General features: G+C 38.9%; 1 protein-coding gene across 3 annotated transcripts; it reads right to left on the bottom strand.

Annotated features, from left to right (window-relative positions):
- Positions 1-41: 41 nt before the first annotated feature.
- On the bottom strand, positions 42-26555 carry PDLIM3 (PDZ and LIM domain 3). 3 transcript variants are annotated; one of them, XM_063335342.1, is made up of 8 exons: positions 26318-26554; positions 20679-20830; positions 18909-18993; positions 11899-11966; positions 7247-7510; positions 4148-4275; positions 2934-3045; positions 42-1964 (listed from the first exon to the last, which is right to left on the bottom strand). In XM_063335342.1, the coding sequence occupies exons 1-8, from the start codon at positions 26408-26410 to the stop codon at positions 1775-1777; spliced, it is 1092 nt and encodes a 363-aa protein (XP_063191412.1). In that variant the 5' UTR covers positions 26411-26554; the 3' UTR covers positions 42-1774. The 3 variants fall into 3 exon arrangements, with proteins under 3 accessions (XP_063191412.1, XP_063191413.1, XP_063191414.1); XM_063335343.1 differs by lacking the exons at positions 7247-7510; positions 11899-11966 and adding an exon at positions 12427-12614 and having other exon boundaries at positions 26318-26555; XM_063335344.1 differs by lacking the exon at positions 7247-7510 and having other exon boundaries at positions 26318-26555.
- Between the last annotated feature and the right edge of the window lie 458 nt (positions 26556-27013).

Here is a 27013-nt window from a genome sequence, read left to right as displayed (position 1 = left end):
CTTTCTCGTTTTTCATACCAGTCGAAAAGAAATACAGAATCTTTATCTAATGTAGTAGATTTATTTTTACCTTCAGTTATTCCACAAAGAAATGAACATTAAGCAAATATTTTAAATAGACATTATGTGCACTCTCACTTCAAAAAGGATTTTCAGGTTTATTTTATGGGCTTTATCAGTGGAAAAATATAAATGCTACACATAGCCTCCATGATACACGAGGAGCAGAATTATGGTTTGTGCCCAAAAATATTCAGGAATTAACCTTTAAAAGGGTGCAACGCTTTTTTTTATGTCTGCTTTTGATATGCAGCCATAAATTATAAATGCAATGACACGCACATTTTTAAAATATTTAAATTCTGAAATAATACTTTAAGACATTTTGAAAAGTCTTTGAATATGTGCACATTGTATTTAAAGCTTTGGGACTCATCTGAATTTTTTAAATAAATCTAAATGTATAGCTTCTTATTTTGATTTCATAGTCTTCTTCCATTTTAACCATCTTATATTGTAGAATGGGAAAAGTATATAAGATTGATTGCCACCAAGTTGTTAATTTCTACTAGTCTTGTAGACTTGGTATAAAATTTTGTAGATTTTTCTCCTTTAAAGTGGGTTTAAAGTACCCTAATAAATCATGTATGAATGTGTTGAGATTTTTTTGAAAATGCTAAGGTTGGGTTTGTAAGTCAGGTGTGTCTATGTAGCTGCCACCTACCTGAAAGCAATGTAGCCTTTAAAACATTTCAGAAATTGATTTAAAAACTGTATTTTTTCAGCCTTTTTTTTCCTTAGGACTTCACCAGGCTTTTAATAAAAATCTTTCCTTTGCATATTTTTATTACCGTTTATTCTTTATAGTTGTCCAAGTTTTAATTTACCAGCAATAAAGATATTAGGGTGATATTTTCCCATTATTTCTATTATGTGAATTGCCAAACAACCCAGTGCCATTTTCTGCAGAAAGGTTTTTAAATTTACTTCCGTTCTCAGTTTGCAGTGAGTTGGTTTATTTCCAAGAGAGAATGTGTGTGTGTGCGTGCCTTAGCACAATTTCCTGCTGAGTGATGTGAAAGCTCATTTCATTGCAAATCATTAAAACAATGTAGAACTTCTATTGTACTTCTTACTAAATCGTCTTTATTATACCGTTGTATATTTATCGTACGGGTTGATATTTTTCTTATCACAGTTGCTGCATCAGAAAATTCAGTCAATATAACCCCAAATTCAAAGCAAAGTAAGCAAAATCTATTTTTGGCATACAGTAATGGTAGTTGAATAATAGATGATGGAAGCAGACATGAACAACAGCTTGTTTTGTGCTATCCATGTAAAATAGCTGCTTTTCTAACGATCTGTCAAGTTTCTACCTTTGTTAGGGCCCAGCCTGTAACACTTTGATGGCTTTGGTGATACTTAATTTATGTTAAAAATAATGTCTTGATTACAGCACTTACGTATATGCTGTAGTAATCATATAATACCTCAGCTGTTTCACTCTTTTTTTTTATTCCAGTACAGCTGTTTTAGTTTATACTTCATTGAGTTATATTGGCAACTTCAAAGATAATATATTAGCAGAATTTTACTGGTGTAATATGCTACTACTGGTGAATAGGGACTTCCACCTTCCTCAGAACCCCACAAGAAAAGGTTTAAAAGCTGCTATTTTGGAACCAGGCAGAAGTCCTGATGCTTGTACTGCAGTTCTACGCTGCTTAATGGCTTTTTGTGTGCATGCATGGATTTGTGTCTTAAGGTAAGACTAGCATTTTGGGTAAACAGTAACTGCTTCATATCCCTCCGGTGGCCTCATGCGAGCTCGGGCGTGAGCTTCACAGTATAGCTGGCCCTCCACAAAGAAGTAGCCTTTTTGTTTCAGGTTGAGGTTGCAGTCAGAGCACACGAAACATTCTGGGTGCCGGTATTTGTCACGTGCCTTCACCACTGTTCCTCTATGTGGAAATAATGGAAAGAAAAAAGCACAATTAATTCATATTAAAGTGAGAAGAAACTTCAGTATGACACAAAGTAAGTTCCATGTATTTATCTTAAGGCTTTTAGGTTGTTCATCCGGTGGTTTTGCCAACTACTATATAATTTAAGGCTGGAAGCTGAGTTTGAGTAAGTGATATAAAATGCCGTGGAGTTGATCACAATAGTTCCTTGGGAAACTAAATTTTCCAGAAACACGTTAGTTTGGTTACAACACAGAAAGTACAGTATAACCTATCAACATGGTGACAAAATGAGTTTAAAACCCCCACGTTTCTTTTCCTCAGTGTCTGTTTTCTCTGAGCTCATCGTTACCTGTATTTTTTGCTGAAGTTAGTGATGTCATTCAGACAGAAACCTGGTCGTTTTAAAGTAGGCCCGCAGAGCTTTCTGGATGCTCCCGCTGCGTTGGGAGAAGGATGCTTTACACTGCCGTGAAACTTTTAAGAATTCAGAGCCTGAGACAATGCAGCACAGGTAACTGCTGGTTTCATTATCTACGTGTTAATGGTTGACTTGCAAAAAGGTCCTGAGAAATCTTAATTAGAGCCTTGATGGTACGTTGTCAAAACTGAAATCATCTGTATTGAAAGTGTCTAAGGTACAGGTTAATAACTTGGGATTTAGAAGAATATGTTTTATAATCATAGAATCCCAGGTCGGAAGAGACCTCAAGGGTCATCTCGTCCAAACTTTCTAGGCAAAAGCACAGTTTAGGCAAGCTGGCCCAGCAGCCTGTCCAGCTGCATCTTAAAAGTGTCCGCTATTGGGGAACATTGTCGTTGTATCTCTGTTCTCTAGTAGAGTAATTTCTCTACTAGTGCAGAGGGAGACGAGGACCATCACTTGGAAAACATTGCTGTAGTCTGCCGCAGTGTTTGCGGACACATGCTTGAACTACGGATTTCTAAAACTAAGAAACAACTTACAGAATCCCATTCCCACACTTGTCGCACAGTGGCACTTTTTGGACGCCAGGCACAGCACTAGGTATCTTTGTCACAGGCGCTTTCACACTTCTTGTACCCGCGGGGCGTCCATCTGAGAACAAAACCAATCCTGTTATGTACAGGCTGATATAAAAGCCGCTGATGCAGTTAAGTACTTCTCCTGTAAATACACTTCTGCGTGTATTTACAGGCTTTCACTTGTATCAACAAACAACAAAGTTTCTCAGTACGAGTTTAGTGGGCCAGATTCCACCTCTTTGGAATTAGGAAAAAATATTCTCTAGCTGTAGCCAAAAAACCAAGTACAAAAGTGATTATATGTATAGTGTCATAGACATCATCTAATTATATGATAGTAGGTCTTGGGTATAGCAGGAGAGGAAGGGGGATTTGGCTTTAACATAGCAACAAACATACTCCAGACCTGTTGTTAGAAAGCTTCTTATTTATATGACTAACCATAGAACAGATTTGAAAAGATTAGTAACATGATATGAATACAAAATTAAAGCAAAATACAAAAAAATGCCAAGCAAAATCCCACAATATTATATATAAACAATTACATGTATTTATCCCTTCTCTGGTACATATGGAGATATAAAAAATAAAATTTTAATTATTTACCTTTTAGGTTAATTTTGGTTGTGTTTTACACTTACAATAAGTATAACAAACTTGCAGCCTGTAGTAATGTTATTTTTCAAAACTTCTTCATTTGATGGAAATATAACTATAAATTATATTGTCCTCTTCTGTTTTTATTTAGAATGAAGAGGGAATGTGTGAAACTTATTTTAGGAGTGGGTTTAAGTTTCTCTTTTCCTGGAAGTGGAAGAGAGTATTTTCTTTCTTGGTGGCATGAGTATATGCAGCTCGTCCCAAAATTTCTCTTGCATAAAACTTTTTGTCATTCAGTTAAAGTCAACTTTGTACCTTAATGATCCAAATTAATGAAAGTCTGAGAAGACATTCTGGAAAATGTGTTCTAACACCCCCAATTTATTCACACAGGAATAAAAGAAAAGCTAGCTAGAAAAGTGAGGGGGGAAAATGTTAGGGGGCTGGTGTGCTATCTCTAAGATTTCAGAAATTCTCATAGCTCTGATCTCTCTTATTTTCTTCTCAGATTCCCCCTTCCCACAAACATCTCAAAATGCTTTGAACAGGTAAAATATGTCATTATTAACCACCTTCCTCGGAGACTAAATTCTGGAGCACCTTAAAGGAACCAGACTGGCGAGGTTGGCTGGGCTCCTCCTGGTTGGTGTGCAGCATCCTGTAGACGTCGGACTGAGGCACCGAGTTGGGAGAGGGGTCACTGCAGCACAGGGAGGAAAAGCAGGTAAAGCAGTTTAACAAACGTGACTTTAAAGCAATAGCCCCACCAGGCACAGAATATGATTCAGGAAACCAACGTAAAGACAATGTGTTTTTACAGCTACTGAAAGACTCTGTCTTCCAGGTAGCATTGCTTTATGTAGTGATCTAAACTGCTTTATGTAGATCTAAAATGTGCTGAAAAACAGATCTGCGCAATTGTTACAAAAATAAATCTACAAACTCATGAAAGTATTTCCATAATTACTGTTCTGGCTCTAACGGCATTTGGAAATCATCTGGCACCTGTGTTCAACCTCAAAGCAGTTGCATTCCTGGAATCAACTGCTGTATTACCGGCTGCTCCCTGGTGTGGTACCCAGAAGTTCCATTTTCGCAGCATATGGCCTCAAGAGTGTTGTTAAAATCACAACTCTATCTTTACATAAGGTCAGCCGAAACCTAAGCAAACAAATTTTTTGGGAGAGTAGCACGATATGAAGGTGTTCTTGTTTTCACAAGTTGGTTCAAGGACTAGTTAATGTAGTGATTATTTGGCTAAGATAATTGTTACTTATTTAACTTATGGAGATGAAAAAAAAAGAATGAATTAGGTATTGCACAATAGGAAGTATTGTAACATGAACACTTAAGAATGGAAATTCAATTTTTAAATTTAATTAGAATGGGACATGGCTTAACTTCTGTAATGCCACTTTTATGGTAAAAATGCAAAGTAAAGTATTGTCTAAGCAGCACTTGATGGTTGAATTTCCAATGACAGGTGAGCCAAAAATTTTACAAGAATATTTCATGGTATTTTAAACTGTGCCGAATGTTTTAAATTGATCATGATCACTAACATTCGAAGTAGTTGAGAGGAAGAGTGGATGACTATATTCAGGGGCAGGAATTAGGCTGAATGTGTGGCATCTGTAAATTTCAAACTGCTACTGGGACTAATTAGAAACATCCAGATTTACTTCAATGAAGTCTGTTATTTCACTGATATATACGTAAATGTCCAGTTTAAGTTTCCTGTTGCCACTGGCCTCCTACTGTCCATCGAACCTTAGGTAAGTTTCCACTGGAAATAAGCAACTAATTCCCCCCGGAAGTAGGCTGGGTTTGCTTTGTTTGGTTTGGTTCCCAGGGTAGCATCTAAGCTGTTGAATGGCACAGTGAGAGCAGCCGCAGTGGGGCAGTGAGCCCTGTAGCTTATGTTAAATGTTTGCATCTTCCGATTTCTTCGAGCTCTCTTTAAGCTGGTGAAGCTTGCAACAAGCTTTTAATGTATAGGAGGAGCTTGGTTTTTACAGTTCTCACCAATGGCTAATTAAACCCCTCATTCTCTCCTCTTTACTAAAGTAGTTCTAAGTATCAAACAAGTGATAATACAGTTACATACAGAAGGCAAAAAACCCCCAGGCACAACGGTGTGAGATGACATTTCTCAATGCATACACAGTGAAAACCAAGCCCGCAACAAAAGACATTTCAAACCCGCGTAGGGAGTCCGTTCTCAAACTGGGAATGACACAGGCATTTGTGAAATCTGATTACTCTGGGCTTAATCCATGATTTCAGAATAAAGAAAAAGGAAATTTTTCTTTTATTCTGTTATTCTCTAATTGTTGTGACTGAGGATAAATGTCCGTGCAGTAGAGTAACATCACTTTTCATGAACTATAGTTTTATATTCCTCAAATAGTGTGAACTTAAACACTTCTATATAAATGTAATTTTTATGGTTAGTAATAGCCCAATTCTGCAAGGTGCTGAAGAAGACTTGTTGGTGCCAGTGATTATTGCTTATTTAAAATATTAGTAATTAGCTTTAGTTTAAACCATATATATTATGACTTATTAACTTAAATACTGTTGTAAAACAGAAAAATAAGTTACTATTCTGCAAAAGTAAAGATAAAGATAAATAATGATGAATTGTCCCTTGAAAATAATGCCTGGTGCTTTAAAATTTTTTTTTGTTTAATCAACATTGTTATCCAGATACCTACCTACCTGACTTTTAGTCATTGCTATGGATAAAATTCATAAATTGGAGATGGATTAATAGGGCTAGAAAATAAATTTTGGCTCTTCTTGAACAAGAGCTAGTTGTGCTGAATGAGTTGTCCTGAATGGGATTTAAATATCTAGAACATTATAAACATCTACAGTATTCCTAATATGCATAACCTGAATTTCAACAGTTGAAATTAATTTGAGTTAATAATATTTTATTAATTATTAATTGGTTATTAAATGGTTATTAAATAATAGAATCATAGAATCATTTAGGTTGGAAAAGACCCTTGGGATCATCGAGTCCAACCATCAACTCCACTCTACAAAGTTCTCCCCTACACCATATCCCCTAACACCACATCTAAACGAGTCTTAAACACATCCAGGGATGGTGACTCCACCACCTCCCTGGGCAGCCTATTCCAGTGTCTGACCACTCTTTCTGGGAAGAATTTTTTCCTAATGTCCAGCCTAAACCTACCCTGCTGCAGCTTGAACCCATTCCCTCTTGTTCTATCGCTAATTACCTGTGAGAAGAAACCAGCACCAACCTCTCTACAGTGTCCTTTCAAGTAGTTGTAGAGAGTGAATAATAATAATAAATAGTTTTGAATTTTGGAGGGAATCAGAATCTTGATTTGGAGTGGTCAGTCAGCTAATAGTCGAGGTAGCATCATCGGTTTTTATTTACTAGCTACAAATACAAGATTATTTCCTATGAAATATTTATTTGTACATTCTGAAAGACTCCTTTAATATTTTGGGTTAAAAATGGTAAATTACTAATATTTTAATGAAAATATTGAATGGCTTTAAATGACTTAAGTTCCCTCTAACCCTTTTACCCATTTTCGTAGAAATGGTTTGGTATTATTAAAGCTCATGATTTTTGGTATCTTCTAAACGAGCGTATTCATAAATACCAAAGATACTGCTCCAATTACCTTATTACGGGTGTTTCCCCCAGAGCTGTAGAAACTTGGCCTTGCAGTGTTTCCATGATATTGTCATCTGAGTACAACTGCATGGGGGTGTTAAACTGAGCGTGCACGATCTTGACACCGGGAAGCTCCATCTCCAAGGGAATGTTCGGGGCCATCTTAGACACGGCTTTCAGCTCGGTGGGGCAGATGGAGCTGACCGTGCTAATGGAAGAGGGGGTACTGCGGCCGCTGCCACAGTCTATCCCCGAAGGAGTGCTGCATCCACTGTGTTAATAGCCAGGTTACGGAAGAGGGTGCAATGCGTACCGCATTATAGAGAATAAAGACAAAAGTACAGGAATACGGTGGGGTTAACAGGGCTGAAAAGCGTAAAGAGAACAGATACAGAAAAGCAAAAGTATAGAAAATGGAGAAAAGCAAAAGTATGTGTATTCATTGGAAAGTATTTTCCTATAAAATGTATCAATGCCAGTTACAAATAGAATCATCTAGGTTGGAAGAGACCTTTAAGATCATAGAGTCCAACCATTAACATGGCACTGCCAAGGCCACCACTAACCCATGTCCCTCAGCGTCATGTCTACGCGTCTTTTCAATACCTCCAGGGATGGTGACTCCACCACTTCCCTGGGCGGCCTGTTCCGATGCTTGACAACCCTTTTGGTGAAATTTTTGCTAATATCCAATCTAAACCTCCCCTGGTGCAACTTGAGGCTGTTTCCTCTTGTCCTATCAAAAAAAGCAGTCCTTAAAACTCTGGCATACATTTTGTTTAAAGACAGTAAAAATTCTTTGATAGATTGAATAATTCAGAACATAATATTACTTTACATTTTTGATGCTAGATTTTATTGTGTATTAATTAAGCCTCCCTAAAATTCTTTGTTCTGGGTGAGTAATTCTTAACATTTACAAAAGGGTAGTATACAAAGGTTACGTGAGTTGTCCGTGTCAGGGACAGAATAAACACCTGCAGTACTGGAATCTGAGACACATCATTCCAGTCCTGTACCTTACAATGGTCTTAGTCCGCAGTGGAAGAGACTACTGTAAAGTAGTGTAAAATAATGAACGTGACGTTTCCTAGATTTCCTTAAATTCTACAATAAGATATTTACAAATCTTTTAAAAATAGTTTAAAAAAATATATATATTTAATATTTGTTGAACATTTCAAAGAAGAAAAGACACTAAAATAGCCAGGCATACTTTTGCGTTTCTAAATTACAGTGTTTCTGATAGAATGTAAAGTGGTCCTTCACAAGAACAATGGATATGTATTCAGAGAATTAATTTCAGTGCTTTTGAAGTGAATTTTATATGTAATTTATATATAATAAAAAGATGTACAGTTTTTTAGAAATATTGACGTTGCTCGACATGACTGAAGTAAAGTTACTGCACACCAATTTGACATCTCTGGAAAAGGATTAGTAAAATAATGTGAACGTTAAGCCCAAAGTCTTTTTCAGTGTCACTATTTTGAACACTTCAGTCTTTTCCCCGTAGCGCCTCAGAGGCTTTTCTTTGTTCTGGGCTATTTCTTTGCTGTTGCTGTGTAACGGCACATAACCCAGGCGTTCCACAGTCGCTGGTTACCAGTTTTATGGTATTCAGAGCTCTGAGATGATAAATGCTTAATCTTTTCTCCAAACTGCATATCTGGGTTGTGGGTAGGTCTTTCCCAACTGAATAATTCTCTGTAAACCTGGGAAAATACTCTTATTTCCCAGTTTGATAGTACAGTATTCTGCTCAGTAGCTACTCTTGGGTGGAGAAGACGACCCAAAATTCTCCCTTTGATTCAGAAGGGAATTTGTGTAGGACCACTTTCTCAAAACTGTGAAAGGAAATATGTACTCCACCATCGAAGGCATATCGAGAGAAAAGAAATTCCAGAAAAGGTAGGCAAGCCTTAAAGCAAAAGTACAGTTCCGCATCACCGCCTAGCATGAGCCAGCCAAAAAAGTCACACAGGAGCAACTTACAAATTTACAGTCTTTTGTTTTAGAAGAATCAAGACCACCTTGAGATCCTGCAGCAGAATAAGTTTTGTCAGTGCTGAGAGTGTTAATAAATAGAAAGTAGCAGGAAAGGGCTGGAAAAAGCACAAGTCTTCGTAGGAGCAGCCAAAGTAATGTTAAAACAGAATAAATTATAAGTATAAAAAAAAATATATATTAAATAAAATTTCCAGTTAAAGTCCAAATCTGTGGCTAATGTCCAACCTGTTAGCTCAGCCCCACAGTCCAGCATCAGCTCTTCTTTTAGTTGAAGTCCTATTTAGCCTCAGCTGTCTGTCATAAAGGGGTATTTACAGTCAGGGTGGCGGTTTGGCTTTTGCTGTGTTTAGCAGAGGACATATATCGAGCCAGACTGTTGAAAAAGGAGCAGACAAACACTGTGACAACCAAGGTTTTGTGGATGTAACACTCTGCAACAGAGATTCTGCAGTTTGTAAATCTGGGCTTCCCCAGTGCTAAAACACCTGACAGACCTTGGCCAACTAAAGTTCTGAAACTTGTTGCATAGCTCTCACGTTAATTTTTGCAGATTTTTTTCCCCATCTGACATGCTGGAAAATGGCCATTTACTTCAATATTTTCATGGAAAAAAAAATTGTTTAATTGACATTTCTGAATTAGGAGGTTAAGCTCTTGATACACTCATTTGAAGTGGGCCTGTGTGAACCTCATGAGGTTCAGCAAGGCCAAGTGCAGGGTCCTGCCCCTGGGTCGGGACAACCCCCGGTATCAGCACAGGCTGGGGATGGAGGGATGGAGAGCAGCCCTGCCGAGAAGGACTTGGGGGTGCTGGGGGGTGAAAAGCTGGACGTGAGCCGGCAACGTGCGCTCACAGCCCAGAGACCCCCCGCAGCCTGGGCTGCATCCCCAGCAGCGTGGGCAGCAGGGCGAGGGGGGGATTCTGCCCCTCTGCTCCGCTCTGGGGAGACCCCCCTGCAGTGCTGCCTCCAGCTCTGGGGCACCAACAGCAGAAGGACACGGAGCTGCTGGAGCGGGGCCAGAGGAGGCCATGGAGATGCTGGGAGGGCTGGAGCCCCTCTGCTGGGAGGACAGGCTGAGAGAGCTGGGGGGGTTCAGCCTGGAGAAGAGAAGGCTCCGGGGAGACCTTAGAGCCCCTTCCAGTCCCTCAAGGTGCTCCAGGAAAAATGGGGACAAAGTTTTTAGCAGGCCCTGTTGCGGCAGGACAAGGGGTAATAGCTTTAAAGTAAAAGAGGGAAGATTTAGACTAGATATAAGGAAGAAATTCTTTACTGTGAGGGTCGTGAAACCCTGGCCCAGGTTGCCCAGCGAGGTGGTAGATGCCCCATCCCTGGAAACATTCAAGGTCAGGCTGGACGGGGCTCTGAGCAACCTGATCTAGTTGTAGGTGTTCCTGCTCATGGCAGGGTGGTTGGACTAGAAGACCTTTAAAGGTCCTTCCAACCCAAACTATTCTATGATTCTATTCTATGTTTTGAATCTCCTTAGATCCTATTAGGTGCCTGTAATTGGTCCCTGGTGGTCCAAAAGTCAGATTAGGTACAGCATGCGAGTGGTGCCTACGGTTAGAGGCCATGCATGCTTGCTAAGGACTGCTTGGTCCTTTATCCTGGGTCAGCATCAGACTGCAAGGAGAGACGGGCACCTTTTTCCACTGCAGCGGTGTTCTACGTGGCTAGTTGTTCACAAAAGGACGGCAGCCTGTCCATCTTCTACAGTCTGCTATTTATCACTCAGGTAGTTGATAAATTTAACGCATCGCACAAAACTGATAATCTCTATGAGATTGTCCTTTGTACACAGGAATCAATTAGCACCCTGTTTTTCTGGTTCAGAATAGACTTAAATTAGTATAATTGAAATGCAGGCATTTTAGACTTTCAGAATGAAATGTGGAACACTAAATCCATGGGTAAAAACTGCTCCTGCTAGAAAGGATAAAGGGTAGCAATACGTTGCAACACTCAGGCACTTTTGAGCTTCCTTGCGTTTTTAGCCACAGAGTTTGTATTGTTTTTTCCATTATTTTCAATAATGGAAATAATAGTGAGTGAGGCATTTCATCCCCAGTTATGATACAGGAATATTATGCTAAAATGATGGGCGTAAATATATAAGCTTCTTTGCATTTTAGGGCTTTACATGCCTGTGGCATCGGATAGTTCTATTGTAGCTCTGCATTAGGTTGCCTTCTGAAGAGACGTCTGCTGAAAAGCAAACGTAAAATCTCTGAATGGCCTAGATGACAAGTTATATAACTAGCTATCTTTTATCTAGCAAGGTAACAAATTACATGTATTTGTATTTGGACAGAAGGATTGCAGTGTGCCATACATTTATAGGTATAGAGTATCTGCTGCTACGCTGTAAACTGAATCAGGTTCATCAATACAGTTACTTCAGACTCATATCAGTATATCTGAGGTGGGAGTGTGGACCTGCTTTCTTTTGGAAATAGAAATCTGAATGTCAAGCTTGATCTCTGTAAGTCAACCATTTCATTTTTTTTAAAAATTTCAGTGTTAGGCTATATACTACTGTAAGTAAATTTCAAATGCATCAGTAGGCTTTATTAATGTCAATGGTGAGTATCCGTTAAAAAATAACACCATGCATCCAAACCCAGCACAGCACTCAGAGTTTTTTAACCTGCTTCGGCCTGAGACTATGAAAGGTTTGGGCCGAATATTATGCTTGTGTTCAAAGTAGTTCACATCCTGTAAAGAAAAGAGGGTTAAAATAACTTTCTTTTGCCTACAAATGCTTATTTCTAATCGAAAAGTAGCTAACAAAGTTTTAAAATCATCACCATGAAGTAACCGTGTTTAGTTTGTACGTTCCTGGCACCCAAAATACAACCACTTCAGTGTTCAGAAATATCCGAGTAAAATGCAGTTACAAGAGGGAGGGACGGTAGGTAGTGTTGCAGCTCGTCAGCGAGGGCAAAGTTTAGCTACCTGCAGCATTGCTACTACAGAGCTGAATAGGTAGTTTTCTGTGTTGGAAAAGAATTCCTTCGTTTATCACCATTTTTTTTTTTTTTTTTGGATAATCAACAAACTCCTGATTATCAGAAAAAAAAAACAAAACAGCAAGAGCTGGACTTTTTAGTTGAAAACAGAACAGATAGTGATATACCACAACTGACCACGTATTATAATAAATACCAGTACTCACTTTTGCGATGAATTAGGAATGAGACCCCTCAGTTGTCCGTGAAGCGCGTCTTGAATATTGCCAGATGAATACAGCCCAATGGGAGAATTATAGGAGGAGCTCACTACCTGTCTTTTGTCATCAATATTTGCTGCTGCAACAAAAGGCTGGGCCCTTCTGTTGTGAGCTGTACCAATAGGCTTGAATTCCTGTACGTGATAGGCAGACAAAATACACAAAGCTACAATGCACACCAAAGCTAGTAATGGGTCAAACTGACAACATCAGTATTGTTAATCTCTGCATTTTTTACTTTTGCGTCTTTGTTATTATTATTTTTTTTTTAACTGGTGCAAGCATACTATATTTTTCCATGAATTTTCTACACGCTACTTAAGCCAGACACATTCAGAGACCATTATTTTCCTGCCTCAGAGCAAACAGAAGGCATTCCGCGTTTGTAAATAGTGTGCAACTTTAAGAAGAAATAGGAGGGATGAATGTTGTAGTAACCTGTTGTATTCTTCTCTAGATTTTGCACTGTTTACGTTCTTCTTTTAGAAACATTCCATATATAGTTAGCTTAATTGCTTTGCTTTAGTGCTAACCTCTGGCTTCTGCTTTTTTGTCACGTAGAGACGGAGGGACTCGCGAAAGTATGAAGATTTTATTGTAAAAGTCTTGCCTAGAAAACCCATAATTTTCAACATTTCTTTTAACTGAAATAGTCTTGGATATACATCAGATTGAGGACATTCTTTGGACCTTATTCCGTACTTTGAAGCATACCCGTGTGTCAGAAATTGTGATGCTGTATAAATTACAGATAATGGGAAATCATCATAAATAAGTCAAACCCAGAAACGGGTAAATTGGAATCAGTGCTTATTTCTGGAATACAATTTTGTTTATTGTTGGCCCAGATAATTTCGTCCGGTTGTGGAATTCATAGGGATAAGACCTGGAAACAAAATCTCTGATGACCTTTCGGATAACTTACAATGTTCTTCATTGTAAATTCATTCACTACAATGTAGTGATTGGCCAGGAATGATAAAGACTATTGACTGCATGAAAATCCACTTATTTGTATTGTGCGTATTTAGTCCAGTCTCCTTTGAGTCCCTGTCAGCTCAGGTCCATCACGAATCCACAGAAATACAGAATTTGGGAAAAATAGTGCTGTCATCTGCTGAGGTTTTTTTCTCCCCGCCTCTGTTCTAGTGGGGGAAGAACGTTTGCTGCTGTAGTCCATCACCTTGTCCTGATGTCCTGCAGTGCTCTTTGGAGACAGTGCTGCGAGAGCACTTGAATTTCCATCCATATGGAATAAAAAACTTTTGTTCCTAACAAATAGGTTTCTGCAATCTGAATTGGTCTCTTCTTTAGAGACTGGAACTTGCTTAAGATAGCACAGGTCACTTATACTTCAATTTTCATAGAAATCTTTGCCAGTTCTCTGATTTGGCTTTGTATTCCCAGTATACCCATCACACTCCTACAACACTATAGACCATTTCTGTATTTATTTTGCTATCCCACTGTGCAATATAGAATCATAGAATTGTTAGGGTTGGAAGGGACCTTAAAGATCATCCAGTTCCAACCCCCCTGCCCCGGGCAGGGACACCTCCCACCAGACAGGTTGCTCAGAGCCCCATCCAACCTGGCCTTAAAAACTTCCAGGGATGGGGCTTCCACCACCTCCCTGGGTAACCCGTTCCAGTGTCTCACCACCCTCCTGGTGAAGAACTTCTTCTTAACGTCCAGTCTGAATTGTCCCATCTCTAGTTTTAATCCATTCCCTCTAGTCCTACCATTACCCGACTGCCTAAAAAGTCCCTCCCCAGCTTTCTTGTAGGCCCCCTTAAGATACTGGTAGGCCACTGTAAGGTCTCCTTGGAGCCTTCTTTTCTCCAGACTGAACAAGCCCAACTCTCTCAGTCTGTCCTCGTAGGAGAGGTGCTCCAGGCCTCTGATCATCCTCGTGGCCCTTCTCTGGACATGTTCCAGCACCTCCATATGACCTATAGGCAGTCCAAGTTCTGATACTGCTGAACGAGATTTATTTCAAATCGTTGAAACCTGTATCTTAGTAGTCACTGTGTACTGTTTACACTGTCTGGTATTTGCTGTCAAATATTTTTGATGGTGAGACACCCAACATCTTCAACTTTAAAATTATTCAGGTGCAACTGTAGTCTTTCACTTGTCTTGCAAGCTGTACAAACTAGTCTCCTTGTTCTGCTAAATTAAACTCTGAATAAAGTGGGTTTTTTTAATGCAGAAATGCCTTTTTTTTTAGATTACCTTAGCCTTTAGGAATGCTAGAAAAGTTTTGAGTTAGAACAAATGCAACTTGTTACCAAAAAACAAAATAGATATTTGAATACTCAAATCCACAGAATAAATCAAGATAATAAGAGCAGATTAGATAAGCATGGACAAGTTCTTGACTCCCGTAGATTTTTATTCATTCCTCAGAGCATTATTTGCTTTCTCAGAGAATATCAAGTCTTTGTTCAGAGATTTGGTGAATAATTTATAATAATTATGAAAACCTGAATGTGATTTGGCTTTTTTGTTTTCATTTAAAACAACAGTTTCAGAAATATATTTAGGGACAGACCTAAAGAAAAGTCATGGATATATAGAATGTGCAACCAGAAAATGCAAAGAGTAAAAAGCAGTTTTATTAAATGAAAATGTTTAGCAGCATTGCACTGTAAGAGGCTATTGAAAGCAGCAATCAGCTAAATGAGCACAAAGATTTTACTTGCAATTCCTTGTTTCTGGCTGATAGAACTGGGTTGCAATTAACAAAATGTATTAGTAAATGGAAATAATCTACTAGTGTTTAGGATCATCTACTTAATGAAAGATATTAATGTCAAAGTATTTAAAATTGATTTAAATCCATGTATGATACAAAACAAACAAAAACAACTGTGAACATTGTAATTTCATCCCCTTTTTTATTTCTTGTTGACAAATGAACAGCACAGAAGACATGTGGCGCCATAGTAGCATGTTTACAATATAACAATTGTGAAACAAGTATTTGCAGTTAGTTAGACTTAAATTCTGGTTTCTTTTAAACTCATCTATCCATATAAAATGTCAGTGACAGAACAGACAGCAGCAAAAATAGTCCAGCTCTTGTGTTTATTGGATCACATTGAATCGGTGAAAAGTCCTCCTTTAGTTCAAAAGCTAAATGAGAACTGGAGGTTGTTGAAATTCCTAATCAGGAATAGTAAAGAATTACAGTATTTCATTTCTTAAATTCTTTTTCTAGCTGACCGATGTCCTTTTTGCAGGGCTAACTACATTTTGCGTTGATACAGGTATCAGGAATAGAATGAACGTCGCCCCCAAAGCCTGTAGAAATGCATCCAACATGGACCATATTCCTCGGGGCTAATTGCTATGATGGTACACAGATGTTCAAATTTTGGAAGTACCGTGTAACTAAAATCTTTATCTCTGAACGCTGTTATGGAAGAGCGGGTAGGTCCTCAAAACTTGATTATAAGTGGTAATAGACTATAAACTTACTTTTTAGAATAGTGTTTTTTGGGTTTTTTTAGATTTTCATATTTATCTATGTGTATAGTATATTTATATCTCCCAGGAATGTATAATGTCTTTCATGGCCAAAAGCCTAGTTACACTGAACAAAATGTTCAAAGGTAAAGATAGGAGCAAAAAAAGCAAAGCCCAAATAAAAACAATTCATGGAATGCAAACAAATTCATTTTAGATGAGATTAAAGGGATTATAATTGAGACAAAAAATTACAGGTTATAATATTGTTTTACATTGACAATAGAGCATAAAGAATTTAAAAAATAATTTTAGAAGATAGTTTGCCATTTAGATTGTTTCAATTTCTCATCCTAGTTATATTCTTTGAGAACCTTATGTTCTAAATTGCTTTTATATAAAATACGATGTGATTGTATTAGTCATACTTCCAAGTAGTCTATTATTTCCTATTATTTATCCATCACGCTATAGGTTGCTCCAGACTAATGAAATTAGGTGGCTGTAAGTTATTTACTAGAATTTTTGTCTGTTTCCTGTTCCCAGAGGAAAAAATAGCGAGAGGTTTCATTGCGCTCTGACAATTGCCTCTATCAATCTCCAAATGACTCGTTGGGGATGCTCAGCCTAATGCAAAAGTTTGCTGCGGTGTAAAGGTGCCTTGTCCCACAGCTGCAGGTAGGCACAGTATTTAGTTGTTTATCAGTTTTCACATAACCGTCTCCAAGTACCTGTAGAATAATTTTCATTCACTGAAGCTAAAGTAAGCATTCTTTGGCCAAACACTTGGCCAAATTTCCAAACAATTCAAAATATGTTTTACTTTAATTTATAACTAGTATTTATTAGCTCGCAAATAGAAATTAGATACTTACTAAGAAGATCGTGTAAGTCTTCATCTATTATTGTTATTTAGTTGGCTTTTAATGTATTTAAAACTATTGACTTCCCTTTGTGAAACTTTCTTAGTGAACTTTAAAATGTCTGTCTGGCAAGAATGAAAAAAATCTGACTACATTTATAACATCAATGACCTTTTCAGTAGCTCTAGTTATTATATAAATGGAGGAAATGCTTTTTATAGAACTCAATGATTTTCCGTTTCTGCACACCAGCCAATGTGCACAATACTTTTGGATAAAAGTGTTTTACATTTGAAGGAATACTGCTTTCGGATTTTCCTCCATTCGTCTGAGCTTTGATGCCTTTATTTATTGTTGGACTTCAGGAAACTCTAATATCACCTAAACAGCACAGGTTATAGTTGTGCAATAATTTGTCATCTGAGGTTAAAGAAACTTTGACGTTCTGTTTTCACTACGGTTATACACACTGCTGGCTTTCCTGTGTTGTGACTAAATATGCAGTAAAATTTAATTTAAAATTTCAGCAATTGCAGGGAAAAAGCTATACTTTTTTTCCCCAGGGAGAGCAGAGGGATGGCTATTCTTGGATGGAAGAATTGAATCTAAAATGTAAATCATCCCTAGAATGGTTTGGCATAGTTGGTTACAAGCATTACTACTTTTCTGGGGCCTACTATTTATTAAGTATAATCAGTACTCCTGATTTTCCTAGGAAGGAAAGAGGGAGACATGCTAGAATGAAGGGCTTGGCTTTTTAATGTAGGAGAAACAGTTTTTCTGATAGCCCAATGGGGACTGCTTTTCAATAGTCTGCCGAATAGCGCTTAGTGAAATCTTGTGATTTATTTTTGGGTAACTATCCTTTTTAGGAATGCAGCTTTCATGCAAAGGGATTCCTCTCCTGTCATACATGCCTATGTGTTTTTTTCTATAGCTTTTTTAGTGAATTCGTTCCATTGCTATTTATTTTATCTATATCCTAGCTACTCCACAAAAACATGCATTTTAAATAGCTTTGTTTCTTCACTATACTATGTCCTACTGCTGAAGAAGGTAAGTTATTTCTGATGAAATTTGCTGTATCACTTAACGCAAGTTTTTAGATTGGAAAGAAGAGAGAGAACTGGAATGCTGAAATACCATATTCATGTTTTGAAGTGTCTCCATGAAAACAGAATCGGTGGAAATATTTATTGCTTAGGATTTACTGCAATGGAATCTGCACTTGCATTTTTCTAGGATAGCACAGAATAAATACTTTGACATCCTTGCTTTGATCCTGGAAGGCCAGGAGCAGCAGAATGCTCTTCCCTCCCCTCTCTTGAGAGAACAGCAGACATTCGTGTAGGTTAAAGAGGAAAGACAAAGGAATAAAGCACTAGTCGTAGATAGTAGCTAGCTAATTAACAATTAACAATATGGAGACTTCAGCTCATAGCTTTGCACAAGGGGGTGGGTGGGAGTTTGAAGAGAGAGGGGGATTTCAATTGATTGGATTTGCTTTGCCCAGGTACAAGGATCCAGACTTTGCTGGCCAGAAGCGATGAATCGTTTGCTTATTGATCAGTACATGTGTTTTGTACAAATTTGTAACTTTCAGTTCTGTGGTGTAGTATAAAAATGTCTGGAAATAAAGAGACCCAGCATTAAGGGCTCTATTTAACTGACCGTTACACCACAATGACTCTTGTGATGCGATGAGTGTATTGCTTTGCTACTTGAAATGTATTCCTGATTGAAAAACTTCATATGATGAAGGATCTCTAAGAGTTAAAGCAACTTAAACTGTATCAGAATAAAAGGAGATATTTTCTTTCCATAATAAAGCTATGGAGATATGTACAGTTTTAAAGAAAAATGGGAATGTGTTGTAAGTTGTTAATGTTTTGGTTCAGTTATAGCTGAAAAATCAAAAACATTCTGTCAGATAAAATGATGTTCATACGTATCATAATCATGATGGTTCGTATTGGCGTAAACTGGCAATAATGGATGAAGTGCTATTCAAAGACCTTTAATGACCACAAGGGAGACCACTTGGAGTGTAAAAAGGTGAATGGAAATGGTTAGGTAACTTTTAAGAATTCATACCTGTGGTTCAGCTTCCAAATTTATCTTGAAGGGATGTGCTTTGCCATCTTCTGAAACTTGTGGGGACCATAATTTTGTTCCTGCCCTAGAAAGAAAGGCAGGCAGCATTAAAATAACTTGAATTCCTATGGAGTTTTATATGTCCCTATAAAATACAGTGCAGCTTGAAAATTTGCAGTTTGTTCTGTGCTTTTTTAATATTTTGCCATAAAAATACTTCAACAATATATGTGTACTATAGGTAGATAATATGTAAAAAGTGTACGTGCTTTTTTAAAACTTATGTATACTATGAACGACAGGAAATATTTTGTTAGTAGTCACCAAATGCAAAGGGAAATTAGTGCCTTTCTGACATGACCTGACCAAGTGTTTTACAGGGTTTTTTTTCTTAAATGGTTGATAGAAGAAATGTTGGGTCCTTGGAATGTTTTGCACAGATAAGTGAATATATTAGTAATAACCCTAAACCAGATCGATATAAATTTATTTTTTTATGACCACAATATCCATGCAAAGCCTGCTTTTCAGTGTAGGAAGAGTGCAATCTAGGTACACAAAGTATACGTGCAATTGTAAACAGAAGTTGCACAGGTGATTCTTTCAGTCACTGAAGCAGAGATAGCAAACATGCGAAATTCAGCAGCTAATTTTAAAATGGTTGAATATTAATGTTAAATATTAATCTAATACTTTTTCTTATATAAATATAAATCTTTGGTATTTTAAAAATATGTGCAGATTTCATAGGCACAAGTACATTTAAAATATTTTCAAAATTAATTCCTAAGAGAATTGCTAAATGGCATATGTCCATCTAACCGGACTTGCAATTAACTGCAGGAATATTTTAGCAGTGGTATGTGCTGTAGTGATTAGATAAAGCTCCTTCCAAAGAAAAACCAACCCCACCCCTTCCGTATTTGGAACAGAATATTGTGGTCAGCTGTAATAAAGTGCTGTGCCTCCTTGAGGGCCTCAGGTCAATCAGAGGTGTCTGATTCTTGGAGCCAGCTGGAGGAGTGCACCAGGTGATGCTTATTAAAGGCTGAGCAAACTTAGTTAGGAGATGAGATGATGCAGGTTCTTTCTCTTGGTGGCTTTAGTTGAGAAAAGTGAATGCAAGAAGTTTCTGGACTCCTGAAACATAGGGCTTGCGGAGTCAGCAGAGGCAGGAGATGATATGGTTCACAGCTCAATAAATGTGGTGAGTAGGCTGAGGGGAAACTATTCTTCTTGTGCCCGTGAAGACATGTTTTGGGAAGTCTCGCCTAGTCTGAAGTTGGTGAGGTAGGTCTGGGTGCTCATAATTTTAAAGGTTTTGTGAAATTCTTGAAGCTGTTTGAAATAGTTACACTACATAATAGCTATACTGTATAATATAAATATATATGTATTACATGTGTGTGTATATATACAAAAGCTGGAGTGGGACTTCTTACAAGGGCATATAGTGATAGGACGAGGGGTAATGGCTTCAAACTGGAAGAGGGGAGATTTAGATTGGATGTCAGGAAGAACTTTTTCACTCTGAGGGTGGTGAGCCCCTGGCCCAGGTTGCCCAGAGAAGCTGTGGCTGCCCCATCCCTGGAGGGGTTCAAGGCCAGGCTGGACGGGGCTTGGAGCAACCTGGGCTGGTGGGAGGTGTCCCTGCCCAGGGCAGGGGAGTTGGACTAGATGGCCTTTAAGGTCCCTTCCAACCTAAACTATTCTGTGTTTCTATAATCAGTTGGTGGAGTAGTATCTTCTTTCAGAAGTATGCACACATACCTCTCTATTTTCAAAGAAAGCTGGTGTGCAGCTGCTTTAATTCTCTCCTGGGCATCATTATGTGTCATGTTCTCTGTGCTTAGACCATCAATAGCTACAATCACATCACCGGGGCACAGGTTGGCAGCTGAAGCCTTGCTTCCAGGTGTGATCTGGAAAAAACAAAATTCAGCTGTTTAAGCACCATGCATACCCGAAATTCGATAGAGAAAATGGACTTCGCTGTGCTTCCCTATTTTCTATTGACTGGCTGGGGAGAGGGGGCCTGTAAACAACTATGTGATTCCTTACAGAAAAAGTGAGTTCTTAATTCTGCCAGACCCTCTGTAGCTCTGTTGTCAGATCACCGTATAAATGCTTTATTCATCATAACTTCAAATTAGATGGAGATTATCTTCACGCTCTGCATTAAATAGTTTCCACTCTGATTTCTGTAGTTACTGTATCTTGTCTTTGAACCTTCCATCTCAGCTGCCACTGTGTAATTTCCTTGAAAAGTTAAGTTTTCCCCTCACAACTCCAGGCAATAGCAGAAGAACAGAATTGCTAAGAAATTGTGCTATTTGACGTTCACATGCGTGATGTGCCATTGACTGGATAATATGGAAAGGCACTTGTGGCCTTACCACATTTAAGGACAAGTCCTGCAGTTAGTGTGTTTTCCGCTAGCCTGGCCTCTCATGTTGTCTTGCTAAGTAATCGTAAATATCCTAATAATACTGAAATGACACTTTTCTCTTTATTCATGTCTAATCCAGACCCTGAACTCCTTAAAGTGCTTAGTGTTAAGTCCCATTGCGTTTGGATAATAGTGGACCTCAGTTGCTACTAAGGCTTATTCTAGAATTGGAGGCCTTTATTTTCAAACAGGCAACTTGTCATACCACCACACCGCTTAAACAGGCTTTTGCTCACTGGGTGGGATTTTGGTCCCTTAGGTGTGTGTTGCCATTTTAGGTGATCTTTGATGCCCAAGACAGCAACATGAAATGGATGGATGGATGTAGCACAGAAGCTTCTGGAATTCAGCTCATCTGAAAAAGCAGCACAAAGGGGATGGGTGGATTAATCTAAAATAACTCTAGATGCTTGTTTCTAGATAACTGAATCCCAGCGTGAAGGACAAAAATGTCAATATAGTCTTACTTACAAGAGCAGTTCTCTGATCTGTGCCATGTATGAAGTAAAAAAGCTGTTGGAGATAATCTGTCTCACTATGGGCTCTGCTACAGCCAGAGTAAGTGCTATCTGAATTGGTAAAAGTAATTAAGTGTTATGGAGAACTGGAAAACATGCTATGGAGACGTTCTTCAATTCTGGTGTTTCCCAATTTTCCAGCAGAGGAAGAGAGTGAATTGCCCAGTCTACTTCCAGTATGCTCTGAACCCCAGCTATGGTGAACCTGTCAGACTTACTGCCTCTGAAGGTGACAGTAGGAACTGACAGCATAAAAGCCAAATAGAAATATTCTTTTTGATATGTGCTGCACTGCATTAGTATTGAAACAATGGCAAAGATCATCCCAGTAGAGTAATTCTCTCCTTTTCCCAGCTGTCCGTTTCTGTTAGGTGGGTCTGAACGCTCAAAGAACTTTCTTTGTTTTGTGGGCTTTTTTCTGCATTCCAGCGTGTAAACTTATTTTTGTTTTCACTGGAACACTCTGCAATGCATGTGCTATTATCAAGTCAGGCAAACTTTCTAAATGGGTACCTGTGGCCAGCTGGAGGCTTTTACCCCCCCAATCCTCTGGAGTCTCCAAAATTGTCCGTTTCTCAAACTTCAACAGCTGCAAGTGTAAGTGAACTGCACTGAGACCACTTACATTATTCTAATAAGACAGGGTGGAGGTTTGATCGTGCTTCTCCATCCAACCTGGAATGGCTCCTGACTTTGCTTAGCATGTCGTGGACATGTGTGGAATGACAAATGCAGCAGAAGTCCTAGCGTTCGGGTGTGACTGTTGATGCTCTAATACCCCAAAAGGGGCAAAAGCAGCCCTCTCTAGAGTAAGCTTGGTTCCCTCTCAAGAGTGAGCTTGTTTGAATAACCCTTATACAGGTTACTTGGTAGATTATGCTTTTTGCACATTACAGCAAATCATCTGCTGTGTCTGTGGCATACCTCAGCAACGTACTGAGACAGTGACCCTGCCTCGTAAAGTCCTGTGTCTGTCTAGCACGGTACGTTCCCCTGCAGCTGTGCTACTAGTAGGACCTAACATGCTCTGTGTCGCTGGTAATAATGCACAATCCCTTGGAGTTTTGTGACATGTTGTCACCAGCTGCAGTGATAGCACTATATAGTTGGATGAGGTTATCCTTGCTCGGTGGGAGCAAGGAAGGAAAGGAGCAGGAGTCTGTATTTCCTACTCGTTAGCTTAATTGATTACTGCCAGGCTTCTGGGACGTGTCTGTTGGGCCTTAACATCTTGATGGGTCTGAGTTCTACTTGCCCGGGCCTTCTAGGGTGCAGAACTACCTGCCCTCGTATAATCCTTTCACTCCAAGACCACACCATATAATCCTTTCACTCCAAGACCACACCATATCACGGGTACATATCGATATTGTTAGTATCTCAAGAAACAGTATTGCTTACGTTATTAGGGAACTTATTTGCAATACATTAAATGTATATTGCGAACACTTAGAATCATATCGTGACTGCAGTGTTTCTTGCTTTCTCACCCCTGCTTCGTGAGGTGGATTCTACTGGTGCTTTGGGATTCTTTTTGTTTTTTTTTTTCTTCAGCATGTGTCTGTGTGGCCTGCCTGTTGCTCCTGTATCCTAGGAATCTCAGCTACAGGGATATGTGTTGAGCGTTCAGATGTTGACAGAGACTAGATAACTGTGTAACCACGTGAGGGGCAAAGTCTCCTATGAAACTTTGAAGAAAACCATCTGTTAATAGACTTGTGAGCTCATCATGATGCTCCTTCATAAATATTTCAGGCTCTGTGCTTTCTGAAAAGAGTTATGAACGTCTGCAGACAAGGTGCCTAAATATAAAATTGAGTTAATATAAATACTTGCGTTGTGATCTGTAAAGGTTTGTATTAAAAGAGAACTTAAATCTAGAGTTGATGATATTTCACCATTCCCTCAAATCTCTGCAAGTTTTAATTGTTTCTGTAATGCTTTATTCAATATGACTGAAGTTCTAGGATTGTGTTCCTCTCAACACTTAACCCAAAATGGTACCTTCTGGTCAGATTAAACTGAAATTATTCAGTTTCATTAAGACTCGGGTTTTGTTCAGTTTTATTGATGTAATGTCTTTTCGTCTATGTAAAGTTCAAAGGATTTCAAGAAATGTTTTCATTATTTCCAGTTAATTTGTTGTTTCTGACCCTAATAGAAGCTGAATATATCTATTTTTAGTCCCCTCCTGCTCTTCCTACCCTCCCAGTGACCATGATCTGTGGGTTTAGCATTTGCTTGAAGCAGTCAAGAGAATTTCCTTGCTTGGGAAATCGCAGATGGGTTTTCGAGGTGACATCTGTTCTTTAGACAGGTGGATGATGATCTCTTACGTTGTCTGTCTCTCTTGACAAGTCCTGGTAAAAGCTTTCTCTTGTTGAACGAGGACTATAGCCAACCAAATGTAACACCTGTCCAATTGTTTTATTCAAAATGTATTTTAAAATAATTTTGATTTATTGGTTTAATGGCTAATAATTTCTTTTTTCTTGTGAGGACAGTTAAGCTAAATGTGAATGGGCTGCTGGTGATATCTGCTGTGAAAGGAACACCTAGGCCCCAAGAAGCAAGGCATATGAATCTTTTGAAATATTCATTACTATTTAAGGGGTGCTGCATGAATACTTATTTAGGGACTCTTCTAACTGTGTGCTGCAGCAACAAAAATAGTAATTTTAAACAAATCTACCATTAATATTCTTGAACTTGAGCTAAGCAAAGTTAAACGTGTCATTTTCTGATATATCTATATTTTATTTCGTAGTTCTATTTGAAGTCTGATTTTTTTTTTTGAGCCTTTCTGTAATATGCTAGAAACCAATGGCTTATGTCTTGTGAGGCATTTGGTAGGTATGAGTCAATTGCAAAGTCGTTTATTCTTTAGAAAGTTACATTTATAGTAACATCCTTTGTTATTGCAGTTTTAAACTTCATTGCACTTAATCTAAACACAAAGAAAATACAATCCAGACACCGCTAAAATATTTTTCATTAGAGATAATGGAAACTATTTTTCTTTTGGAGGCCCATAAAAGGCAATGAAGGTCCCAAAACATCCAGAGGCTTTTTTTTTTCTTTTTTATTCAATGTTTTTGTCTCCTGTTCCTCCAAAAGTTTTGCTATGTCCTATGAATATTTGTTATGAAGCTACATACTGTCAAATAACAGCATTCTGGTTTACTTCTGTTTAAAATAAGTAAAATCTTTTATGCTTATATAAATCTGGAATAAGTGATTAAATGAAATTAATTTTTACTAGTATAATACGTGAAAGGATCGTCCTTAAACTTTCTACAGGCTCCTGTTTGGAAGCCCATTTACCGCAAGGCATCACCAGTGGTCTCCATCCTTCAAGGCTCTTGACGTTTATTTAATACCAGGCATAGTGCATATATTGAGTCATAGTGCAGGGCTTTAAAAAAAAAAAAAGGGGGGGGGGGCCAAAAAAAAGCATTGGTGATTTGGAGGCTCGTGGAACACATACTTGGTGGGTCTGAGGTTCTGAAAAGCAGCAAAAGCATAAGGAGGACTAATTCTAGTCTGACGTGCATCGAACACAATTTTCAAGACACGCAAAATATCAAAATACACGTCCTGTCTTTTGGGTAGATCTATGCCTGTAGATGCAGGGCAGCAGACAGCGTTTTATATTCTCCATTCATGCAGTAACTGGTTTCTTAAATTGCAATTAATAGCTTAAAATCCATGGGGAAAAAAAAAGAAAGCTTGGATTCTTGCCCTTTATTGGTGGGTAAGGTAAATTCTCTATTTCTAAATATGGCAGAAAACACCAGAGAACTCTTTCCTTCATATTCAGGACTGGATAACTTTCTAATAATTCACTGATTAAACTTTCATGAAAATGAAAACCTTTACATACGTAAAACAAGGTACTGTTGCCTTTGCTGGCAATAATCAGAACATCAGAACCTGACTTAATTAAATGAGAGTCAGATTAATCTTGTCAAGTTGGCAGGGAGTTTGCAAAGCACAAACTCCCAGGCGTGAGGAGCTGCTGCCAAGCAGCTTTTCCTCCCCCCCAGCCCCGTGATCCCAGAGGCTGCTCCTGAAAATGATAAAAGTGGGCTCTGGCCTTTAGTAGGCTCAAAACTAATTTTCTCATCTGAATGCCTGGGGAAATCATGCCAGAATTGATTTTATTTTTTTTTTTTTTTTTTTTTTCCCTGCTGCCAAGGCACTTAAATTCAATTTTTGAGGTGTAAGTAGAAATGCCGTTAAAGCCTCTTGGACCAATAAGGCAATCCCAGAAATGTGTCCCACAGAAGTTGTAAAAACTGTCAGCGTTCAGCTGGCTCTCCTCGGGACCAGCAGCTACGCGCAGCTCCCTCTGCATCCCTCGAATCCAGAAAAGTACAGGGCAAAACTCTGCAATAACTAATAAATGCAATCAGTAGGGAAGAAATGGAAGGAGTACATACCCTGGTTATGATTAAGGGTTGGTTAAAATCTATTCCTCCCGAGAGCCTGAATCCCCAGGGCGCCGGTCCTTGGAGAATAACGTTTTGTGGCATCCTGGAGGGGTTTTTCTTGGTTACTGCTCTTCTTTCCCCTGAGGTCTGGGTGAGGAGCCGGGCGGCAGGGTGCTGGCAGCGGAGCACCTGCCGGCCAGGGCAGCCCAGCTCGTGTCCCTCTTGGGAAGTTGTACTCGTCCCCCAGCTGTGGCTGGGCTTTATCCCTGCACTCCGGCTGACGTCAGCCCGGCCCTCGGCTTCTCCACCCACGGAGGGGAGTATCAAACTCGGACGCGTAAAGCCTGAACGCTGGAAGGTTTACAACAAATGCGGCAGCTTTATCTGCTGCTTCAGCGGCCCCTCACTGCTTTGGGGTGCAGCGTCCTTCTGGTTTCTTACAGCCACCCTCTTGCTCATTTGGTATCATCCCGATGATATTGCTGGAGCTTTTCAGCTTTATGGAATGCCCTGCTCTGACTCCGCACACCATTCTGTTTCATGTAAACAAAAATATTGATAAGGAGATTTCCCTCTCAAGCTCTTGTTCTACATCTACTCTGTTCTTACATCTCCTTTTCCACTCTGGTGAGACCCCACCTGCAGTGCTGCGTCTGGCCCTGGGCTCCCAACATGAGAAGGACATGGACCTGTTGGAGCGGGGCC

This window comes from Chroicocephalus ridibundus, chromosome 5, assembly GCF_963924245.1.
Source record: "Chroicocephalus ridibundus chromosome 5, bChrRid1.1, whole genome shotgun sequence".
Taxonomy (NCBI): domain Eukaryota; kingdom Metazoa; phylum Chordata; class Aves; order Charadriiformes; family Laridae; genus Chroicocephalus; species Chroicocephalus ridibundus.
Note: the sequence above shows the minus strand (reverse complement) of the source record. Positions and strands in the feature narration are given on the sequence as shown.

Bases quoted from the DNA above. Each gene is read 5' to 3' on its own strand.
- PDLIM3 (XM_063335342.1), bottom strand. From the start codon at position 26,410: ATGCCACAAAACGTTATTCTCCAAGGACCGGCGCCCTGGGGATTCAGG. The intron at 11,967-18,908 runs GTATGAATTCTT...TTTTCTTTACAG, and splicing joins ATTTGGAAGCTGAACCACAG to GATGTGAACTACTTTGAACA. The intron at 1,965-2,933 runs GTAAGTTGTTTC...ATTTCCACATAG, and splicing joins AAGTGTGGGAATGGGATTCT to AGGAACAGTGGTGAAGGCAC.